The sequence below is a fragment of the Tupaia chinensis genome, unplaced genomic scaffold (assembly GCF_000334495.1).
Source record: "Tupaia chinensis unplaced genomic scaffold, TupChi_1.0 Scaffold000037_18, whole genome shotgun sequence".
Lineage (NCBI taxonomy): Eukaryota > Metazoa > Chordata > Mammalia > Scandentia > Tupaiidae > Tupaia > Tupaia belangeri.
This window is the reverse complement of record NW_006159476.1, coordinates 1,212,984-1,223,277: the sequence shown is the minus strand read 5'-3', so window position 1 is coordinate 1,223,277 and position 10,294 is coordinate 1,212,984. Positions and strand designations below refer to the sequence as shown.

The 10,294-nt window shown below is 47.0% G+C and overlaps 1 protein-coding gene across 1 annotated transcript in view; it reads right to left on the bottom strand.

Moving 5' to 3' along the window:
* The window catches only part of MAP3K10 (mitogen-activated protein kinase kinase kinase 10), a 20,633-nt gene that overhangs the window by 8,281 nt on the left and 2,058 nt on the right, over positions 1-10,294 (bottom strand). The window contains 4 exon segments of the mRNA XM_006140448.3: positions 1,241-1,487; positions 2,097-2,272; positions 2,632-2,780; positions 6,187-6,367. Coding sequence (XP_006140510.1) covers positions 1,241-1,487; positions 2,097-2,272; positions 2,632-2,780; positions 6,187-6,367 — 753 coding nt within the window.

The following is a 10,294-nucleotide window of genomic DNA, read 5'->3' as shown; positions in this document are numbered from 1 at the left end:
GGTAGGGAAAAGAAAAAAAAGGAAGGAAAAAAAAAAAAAAAAAAAAAAAAAAAAGCAAAATATACAAGACATACGAAATGGAAAATTGTTTGTTGATAACATGTATGTTGATGTGCTTGATTGAGCCAACAGTGTATTTTGGGTGAAAATTCATTTTGTATACTGTAATGATGTATAGCATATTAATGTTAAAAAAAGAAAAATTAATTAATTAAAAACAACAACAACAAAGAAACCTAATTATTGACAAAGGGACAAAGGAGGTAGACTGAAAGACATTTAAAAAATAGTTGGGATGGGGCCGGCAGGTGGTGTGGTGGTTAAGGGGCTGAACTCCCACATTTGCCGACCATGGTTTGAGTCCTGGACCTGGTGGCTTGCTTTCTCACTTTCTCTCTCTGGTCAAATTAAAAATAAAAAAAATTAATCTTTTAAAAAATAGCTGGGAGAGGGCCAGTAGGTGGTGTGGAGGTTAAGGTGCTCGAACCTATGTGGCTGACTGTGTGGTTTGAGTTCCAGACCCAGTGGCTTGAGAATCACATCAGACACTGGCATGTGTACATGACAAAATCCAGAGAGGAGACTAGAGAGAAGAGGTTGCAGCATGGGGTTGTACCCCTGAGGAGTGATTTCTCACTTTCCATTTCTCTGTCTCTCTGGCAAGTGCATGCACCCTATCACAAAACTCAATAAATATAGAGAGATGATAGATCGGTAGATAGTTGGGAGATGAAACTGCAAAGAAAAGTATAGCAGTGACTGCCTGAAAGTCAAGGTAGCATGGACTCCAGGGTTAGACAGAGAGAGAGACAGAGAGACAGAAAGCGAGAAATCACCCCCCCGGGGGGATGGCCATGCCGCAATCCCTTCTCCTCCATTCTCCTCTTGAGATCTTGGGCACGCACGCACACGTACCTGGTGTGAGTTTTAAGCCACCGGGTCCGGGATGCAAACCACAGTTGACTACATGGGAGTCCAGTGACATAGCCATTTCGCTAACTGCTGGTCCCGCATGAGGTTTTTTTGAGGGGGCACATGCAAAGCACCTGGGATGCTGTAAGGGTCTCTCTCACTAGAATAACTCATTTAGATATACAGGTTTTGGGGTGATTTTCTGTGTGATATGTTCAGCAATAAAAAAAGTTTAAAGAAATAAAAGGAAGAGACAAAGCCTCGGATAAGGGTGCTCTGGGCAGCCTCTTGGGAGATGCTCAGCAGACATGGTGACATGGGTGGGTACCAGAGGGCAGGCTGATGTGGCTGCTGCCTTCACGCAGCTTGAGCAGGCGGCTGCGCTTGAAGTTGCCCTTGCGCTTGCGAACCCTGGGCTTTTCCTGGCTCAGCTGGCACATGAGCAGGTGCAGCTCACGCTCCACGATGTCCATCTCACGTTCTGCCAGCTCTTGTTCCCTCCGCCGCAGCTGCTCCTCCTGGAAGCGTTGCTCCTGGGCTGCCCGAAGCAGCTCCTCCTCCCGGCTACGGAGCTCCTGGGAAGTGGTGAGATGAGATGCGGTGGCTGGGGGAAGGGGCTGCACTACTTTGCTCCCTGCTGGTGGTCCCCGATCTGCTGGGTTGGGTTAGTGTCCTGCACAAGGGCCCCTGCTGTGGGCATACTGGGCTTAAAGTCCCATTCACAGTTTACTAGTCAAGCTGGGTACTAGGGCAGAGAACTAGGTTAGTCCAAAGAAAGGTGTTCTTCCCTCCCTCCCTTTCTTTCCTCTTTTCTTGTTAAATTCCTAACTCTTCAATTTGGAGAAGTTCAAGCAGCACAAAAGCAGAGCATATTACACTCTCATATATCAACCTCAACAATGATCTACACCTTGCACGTTGTATACCAACTTCCTCCCCTTCACCCTCTTTTCATTTTTACTATAGTGTTTTAAAGCTGCTCCCAGACAGCTTGAAGTATCATGTGTAAATACTTCAGTACTTAGTGTCATTTTCTTATGAATCCATCAACAGGAGGCTGTCTTTTCTTGCTGGGAATCATGCACAGACCCAAAGGCTGGGTCTCAAGGGAGGGGACTCTGAGTCCCAAGGCATCAGAACTGAGATATCTCATTCCATCCCTCCCATCTTGCCCCCAGCTTCACCTTCTCCTTAGTCCGGAGGTCATCAAACATGTGCTGAATCTCCAGCTTCCAGTCTTCCTGGAGGGAGTGGAAAGACTCCAGTGGCATCTGGAATAGAGCTGACTGTTCGATGACCTCGAGCCGCTTCAAGATGCTGCCAAAATCTGGCCGCCCATGAGGGTCTGGGTCCCAGCATTCTGGGGTGGAAGGGGAAGGACAATGGTGGGAAATGGTTGGGATAGTGGTCATACTATGGAGGATCAGTGTGCTCAGAGGGGACTGTGGACAAATAGCTTCCATGGAACTGAGGGGAAGGATTCAAAGGGCCAATGAACCTTGATAGATTGTCCTACAGAGCTCTGGGCCTGGCCAGAGCATGGGTCTGGGAGTATGGGAGTATGGGCCAACTATGGGGGTAGTGATTTCAGCATGTTCCAGCCCCTCTCCCTCACTCCTGGGCTCACCGATGTGAATGGGTGTGAAGGGGAGAGGTCTAGGCCCAAGGGCCCCTGCCACCCCAAGCTGAGCCTACCCTCTCCACAGGGCCCTGGCTCACCCTCCAGTAGGCGGGCAAAGGGCTCGGGGCACGTGGAGGGGATGGGCAGCGTCAGCTTGTTCATAGCCACGCCATATGCCACAGCCAAGGCGTCGATTTCACGGTAGGGGACCTCACCCGTCAGCAGCTCCCAGAGCAGCACCCCGAAGCTGCAGGTGGGGGACAAGTAGGAGTGAGGCTGCAGCCTGCCCCAATCCTTACCTACACCCCAAACCTGCACCTCCCTCACCCCAACATCCAGCCCTGGACAATGAAGCCATAAGGACCTGGTCTGACCTTGGCAGGCCGGTCCTCAAACAGATGGGGTAGGGTTGCTCTCTGATGTCTTTGCCTCTCTTCCCTCACCCCTGCCTGAAAACCTTCAGTGGGTGTCCAGTGCCTACTGGGCAAACACATCCTTCTTAGCCTTGACTTTTCATGACCCCTACAGCGTCATCATGAAACACTCTCAGCCTGTTTCACCCTCAACTTCATCTTGCAGCTACACTGGAGAGATGAACACGCCATGTTGGTCCTAACCTCTGGCATGCTGTTCCTTTTATCAAGATCATTCTTCCCTTGTGTGACTATTTGTTCTTCAAGTCTTAAACTTGAAGTTGCCCCCTTTGCCAGAAAAACTTCCTTGGTTGCACAGCCTCAACAGCTACGCTAGCTCTCTCCTCTATGCTCCCACAGAACCTTCAGCACTTACCTCTAAAACCAAGTTAACACTATTTAACATGTATAGAAGCACTTACTCCAGGCCAGGCACTATACTAGGCATTCAGTAATCCTCACAAGAGTCCTGTAAGGTAGAAAGTATCGGCAGGATTCCTGTTTCATTCAGTGAGCATGTGCAGGCTCAGAGAGGCTCAGCAGATTGTCCCAGGTCATGTAGCTAGTAAGTGTGCAGCTACACCTGGATTTGGGTCTGCCTGATGTCCACAACAGTGCCCTCAGCAGCTACCGAATCCCAGAGTGTGTATCACTGTGCTATGTTCACCTATACAGCCACCTTCCCCAGTAAACTGTGCATCTTTCTGGATCCCAGTCACCATTCTGGGCAGGACGTTACATGTACTGATTCCTGTTCTCCCCTAGTATCTACTCATGAGTTCATTCAATATATACTTACTAATGTCTCCTGTGTGCCAGGCACTATTTTAGGTGCTAAAACTAGACAGAACCACTGCTCCTGGCAGTGATGGTCTGTACTTTCTTCTCAGTGACAGTACTGGTGAATATGAGCTGGCCATAGGCTGTCTGCAATGATTCACTGTCCTCCTTGGCAGCTAAGTATGTTTACATATACATCTTTTAAATGAGGGCATGTGCATTCATCAGAGAGAAAGAAAGGAGAAAAAGCACCCACCAGGGTCAGGATTTGAGCTGCAGCTGGCCATGTGGGACCAAATTCCTTTAAGCATGAGGCTATGGGTTGGCCCAAGTATGTCTATAGTTCTGGGCACTAGGATGTAGGAGGGTGTGTCATGCGCAACTCACTTCCAGGAAGTGTCTTAGATAAGGGCACTTCTTCTACTCTTTTCTCCTTTCTCTTGGTTGGAATACAAATATAAAAGCTGGAACTTCAGCAGCTGTTTTAGATCATGAAGTGAATCTGGGCACAGAAACCACACAAAGTGGAGGGAAATAACAGTGGTTTTCAATTGGGGATGGCATGATGCCCCCACCTCTCTCATGCTCCCAGGAACTTGTGAGGATATTTCAATTATCAAAATGATGGGATGTTATTGTTTATCATCTTCAGAAATATGGACAGGGCCACACAAAGAAGAGCTATATTGTTCAATGTCAACAACATCTCTATTGAGGAACCCCAACATCAAAGGCACCTGAATCTCTGACACTGGGGCACCTTATCAGTTCTGGACTTAACATGAGAACCACAACTTCAGTCTTGTTTTTATTTGGGGCTTTCTCTTCCTTGTTGGAATTTCTCTTCCCAGCTGGAATGTCTCCCAAAGGGCTGCTCTGCTCCAGGTCAAGCTTGAGACTCCTGATTTGTCTCTGCCCAAAACCCATTAGTTTGTGGCTTGGACAATCTGGAGCCTCAGCCAGGGACTGACTGGGACAGTAAATGGGGAGACCTGGGTTTGGCTCCAACTAAGCAAAAGGCATGGGGTTGAAAAGTTCCTACTGCCATCATCAACTCTCATTTGGTAACAGCTTCCCACCTCCACTCTGTCCTCTATGATCTATTCTCTACCCAAGAGCCAAGGGGGCTTTTAAAATATGAAATCAGATCATGTCATTCATAAATGCTTCTAATGGTTTTCCAAGACACTAGAATAAAAGCTGAAGTCCATTCCCTCAGCCTCTGGGCCTTCAGCAACCTCTCTTTTACACCCTGCCCCTCCTCTCAGCCTGCTCTACTCCAGTCACAGGGGCCTTGTTGCTGTCTCTGGACACACCATGCTCTTTCTCACCTCAGGATCTCCTTAGTGGTATGTGGTCCTTCTACTGGGAGGTTTCTTCCCATAAACTTTGCATGGCTGGCTCCTCTTTTTCATTTGAAACTCAGCTAAAGTATCATTACTCAGAAATGCCCTCCCCAAAGCAATCCCCTGGCCTTCAAGGTGTCTTCCTGTCAACCTACTTGCTCTTACCGCTATCTAATACCAGGGAGCTCCAAAAAGCTTGTGGAAGATGGAATTAAAAGACGAATTTACTTTGATGCAAAAGATCTGTGAAATCCATGCATAGTTTTTTTCATAATATGCATTTTTCCCCTACAGTGTGTGTGTGTGTGTGTGTGTGTGTGTGTGTGTGAGAGAGAGAGAGAGAGAGAGAGAGAGAGAGAAAGAGAGAGAGAGAGAGAGAGAGGAGAAAGATGAGGCCCATCCCATGGGGAATGGTCATGCTGTAATTCATCCTTTCTCTTTCATCTTTCTCTCCTTTTCAGACTTCAGGAACCCCCACCCCCCCACCCCCCACGTGCCACCGGGTGTTTTTCAAGCCTCCTCAAGACTTGAACTGTGGGGTAAGCTGTGTGGGTTCCAGCTGCCACTATTCCATGGTCTGGCTCTCCAAGAGCTTTTTGGAGATCACTCATACTTTTTTCTTTTTCCTGGTGAATTTACTTAGTATCTTTAAAAACTTATTTTACAACTTTCTTACCTTAAAAACAGCTTTCCCTTTTTCTTTAGCTTATTGTATATTTATTTATTTTCTATCTCTAAGAGCAGGAATCATGTCTACTGTTGTTCACTGCTGAAGCCTTAGAACCCAGCACAGTTAGATAAATAAATGAATGAATGGTGGACTCCAAAGGTCTTGATGGCTTGGTTGACAACAGGGTAGTGGTATCCTGCATCTAAGGAGCCTGTTAGTGCTAATATCCATACCCTACCTCTATGCCTTTGGAATTTTTAACTCTAATTTGAGTTGTTCACTTGATACTTCTGTGCAGAGCAGTTAGCTGCTCTGATGTTGGTTGGGTGGTCTGACCTTAGTACCAGGCCCCTCTGACAGGGTGGGATCCATCCCTCCCACTCTGCCCTCCGACCTTCCTCCCTTGTCCACTTCCCAGAGGCCTTCGGCCCCGCCTTTCTGCACCTCCAGACATCACTGCTTTTGGAGAAGAGGGAGAGACGGATGACCTCCGGTGCCATCCAGGCATACGTCCCTGCTGCACTCATCTTGGTGGTCTTGTGCCACTCGCGGGCGAGGCCGAAGTCTGTGATCTTGAGCACCGTGTCTGTGAGGTTGTGGTTCTCGATGGCCTCCAAAATAAGAACTGTGGGGTAGGAAGAAAGGAGACTCACTCCAGACTTGCCAGCTAGAGACTCCAGCGTACTGATCTTCAGTCTTAGCTAGAATCAGCTTGTCTTCTCCCCTCTGTCTCCAGCTGCTCTACCACACAGCTCTTTTCCTGAGTCCTTCTATGGGAGTATCTAACCCCTGTCCCAGGTTCCCATGAAGGAGTAAGGAAGTTCTCCAGGGTCCTTGGACCTCCTAACTCCAACCTGGGCTCTGCAGAGTACAGTGAATGGTCAAGAACCAAGGGATAAGGGCTTGGCTCTCCTTGGTTCAGGCTGTGTGCTCCCAATCACCCTGAAGAGGGAGCTGCAAATCATGAGCAGAGGGACAGATGTGCTGTGCCTTTTGTCTTTGTCCATCTGTGGAATACTCGAGCCTGAGCCCCAAGTCTGCTCTTTTCTCTGTCCACACTCCTTGCCATGTGACTTTGCAGTTCTTTCCCCTAAAGAGACACAGTGCATTGCCTCATCCTTTGACTCGACTTGGCCACATGACTTGCTTTGGCCAAGAATGAGGCAGAGGTGACAGAATGCCAGTTCCAAGCCTAGGAAGCAAGAGGCCTCGTGTGTCTGCTTGCTCTCTTGCACAGCTCATCACCATGACAACACCCCTTGGCCAGCCTGTTGGTCCAAGGAAGAGGGGAGATACTTGGAGCAAAGTCTTTCTAGCTGAGCCCAGCTTAAATGGTTTTACCCTCTAGCTGGTCTGAAAATGCATGAGCAGTAAGATGCAACTGTTGTCTTAAGACCCTGAGTTCTGATATGGTTTGTTATACAGCATCACTGTGACAAAATCTGACTGATACATCCCCTAAGTATATTGAGTGGTTCCAGATTACCTGCTTCCAGGGGGTTATTGCAACAATAGTAATCATGGATAGTGTCCTTAAGGAGCCTATTATGTGCCAGACACTAAGCTAAGCCCTTTATACAAATTGACTCACAAGCACTCATTCTTTTTGACTAGCAAACTAAGGCTCAGAAATGAAGTCATTTGGCAAGATTAAATGGCTAGAAAATGGATCAAAAACTTGAATTAGTTCTATCACGAGGGTGCAATCCTGTCACTGCTATATTTTACTAACTCTATCATACTGAGGCTCCAAAGTGTGCAGGGTAGGTACTGCCTGGGTTTGAATTCTGGCCCTGTCACTTATAGATGCATATCCTGTATAATTTACTTCATTTTTCTTCATGCTAAGATTTCTCCTGTTAAATGGGGATGATAGTATTTACTTTCTAGGATTATAATAAAGATTTCCTGCCATTAGTACAAAAGTATTAGCTATTATTAATCTGTGACATCATCACTATTGTTCCTTATTTCTGCACCTTCATCTTTTTGTTGTTATTTGTTTTGCTAAAGGGCACATGTACTTGCCAGAGAGTGACAGAGACAAGGAATGGGAGAAAGCAACCCCCAGTGGGGCATGATCATGCCCTAATCCATTCTCTTCCATTTTGTTCTCTTGTTGGGGTTTTGGGCACATATGAACAAGTACCTGGCATGTTTTTGAAGCCACTTGAACTGTGCAGTTAGCCATGTGGGATCCTCCCCCTTAACCACTATGCCATAGGCTGCCTTCCACCTTCATTTTTTACCATTCCTAGCTACTTCTCTAGTTACAACAATGATAATGAGATTAATGACATATTTCTATTATCCTTCCCTTTGGCAGATGAAGAAAATGAGTGTTAAATCAGCAAATTGCCCAAGGTGTCACATAGCTAGTAATCTTGTCCATCCCTTCAAGCCTGGCTTCAAATGCCACCTCCTCCTGGAAGGCTCCTATGACTGCCCAACTCCACCTTCCCAGAAGTCTTCCTTTCTGGGGAAGGGAGGTCTCCACCTTTCCTGTTTGTGTAGAAATCCTGTAACAGAGGGAATATCTCATGGTCTTATACTTAATTTCTGTATTTTGCAGGCTAAATCTAAATCAATCCCCTTTAAAAATCTCTGATTATGTCATCTTTGCTTAAAACCTAATGGCTTCCACTACACCAAATAAAAGGGTCAAAATTCTCATCCTGGGGGACCAGCAGTTAGCATAATGGCTGTCGCTGGACTCCCACGTAGTCGACCGCAGTTCGAGGCCTGGACCCGGTGGCTTAAACTCACGCTGGGTGCGTGTGTGTGTGACTGCCCAAGATCCCGAGAGGAGAATGGAGGAGAAGGGATTGTGGCATGGCCATCCCCCCTGGGGGGTGATTTCTCACTTTCTATCTCTCTGTCTGTCTGGCGAGCACACACACCCTATAGCAAAAATCTCTCGAAAAAAAGAAAAAAAAAATTCTCGTCTTGGCCTCCAAGGTCCTATGTGATCTGCCCCAGCCTACCTTTCTGATCTCATCTCCTCCTACTTCTGCCCAACTCCTGCTGTCTTGGTCTCCTTGCTGTTTCACCAAGAAGGCTCATTCATTCCTAACCCAGGACATTTGTCCTGCTGTACCCTTTTTTCCCAGATCTTTGTAAAGTTGGACTCTCTTTGTTTAGGACTCTGCTCACATGTTGCCTTCTCTAATCACCCAACCTAAAGAGCTCCCTCTGCTCCATCTGTAATATGCCCGTCTGTCTATCTATCATCTTTATCTATGTATCTATCGATCAATCATCTATCTATATCTATTATCTATCTAATCTATCTATCATTTATTCCTGTTCACTAGAAAATAAATTCTATAATGTGAGGCAGAGAGGGGAAATTTGGTTTTATTCACACCTGTAATCCCAGTGCCTAGTACACAGTGGGTGCTTAAGAATTATTTGCTGAGGGGCCAGCAGATGGTGCAATGGTTACATTGTTGCACTCCCACATGGCCTACCGAGGTTAGAGGCTTAGACCTGGCAGCTTAAAACTCAAGCTGGGCATATATGCATGCATGCCCAGGGTCCCAGGAGGAGAATGGAGGAGAAAGGATGGAGGCAAGACCATCCCCTGAGGGGTGATTTCTTGCTTTCTGTCTCTCTCTGCATGTGCTCTATAGCAAAAAGCTCTCCAAAAAAAGAAAGAAAAAGAAAAAAAAATATTTGTTGAATGAACCAATGACACCAGATGAGGGATCCTTGGGGAAAAATGAATAGGGAATGAAGTGCTGTGGAGACTCTGGGTCCTCTCTCTCAGACATGGAGCAGTCCTTATCCCAGGAGGAAGCCCTGTCTTTAAGAGCCCCTCAAACTTTTATCAAGGTAGCATTGGTTACAAAAAACGTTGGGGGACATGGTGGGGTATGCTGTGAATCAGCATGTGTGAGGAAAGGCTGAAGAGCTCCAGTGTTCAAGAGGAGCCTGCTGGGAATTGTTCTATTAACCTGGCATTTCAGAGATGTTGAGCAAGAGTAGGATGAAGGCAGGGACCACCTATATCTGGCTCAGCTCCCCGATCTTGGCATGTTGTGCGCACATGGTGGTGCCTGCTGAGTGTTCCTTACTGCCAATTTGAGGCAGTAAGGAATACCCAGCCCCTTTCTCCTAGGGGCTTACACTGTTGGTATTGATAGGGCCTGACAAGAAACTTGTGACAATAGTAGGGTGGATTCAAACAAATTCCAAGATATGGAACTGACAGGAATCAGGGGGAGATGAGATGTGTGCATTGAGGGCAAACAGGGAACCCTCATGTGCTAGGTGTGAGTGTGAACGGTATGAGGGAATGGTGTAAGGGCAGGGAATATGAAGGCCTTGTTCATGGTTGATCCCTCTTGCTTAGCACATGATCTAGCCTGGTAAGCACCAAATAAAAGAATGGAGAAATGAAAGAGAGTGAAGGGGCTGACTGGTGGTGTGGTGGTTAAGGGTACTGGACTCCCACATGGCTGACTGTGGTTTGAGTCCTGGACCTGGCGGCTTGCTTTCTCACTTTCTCTCTCTCTCTCTCTCTCTCTCTCTCTTTTTCTTACTTGTTTAC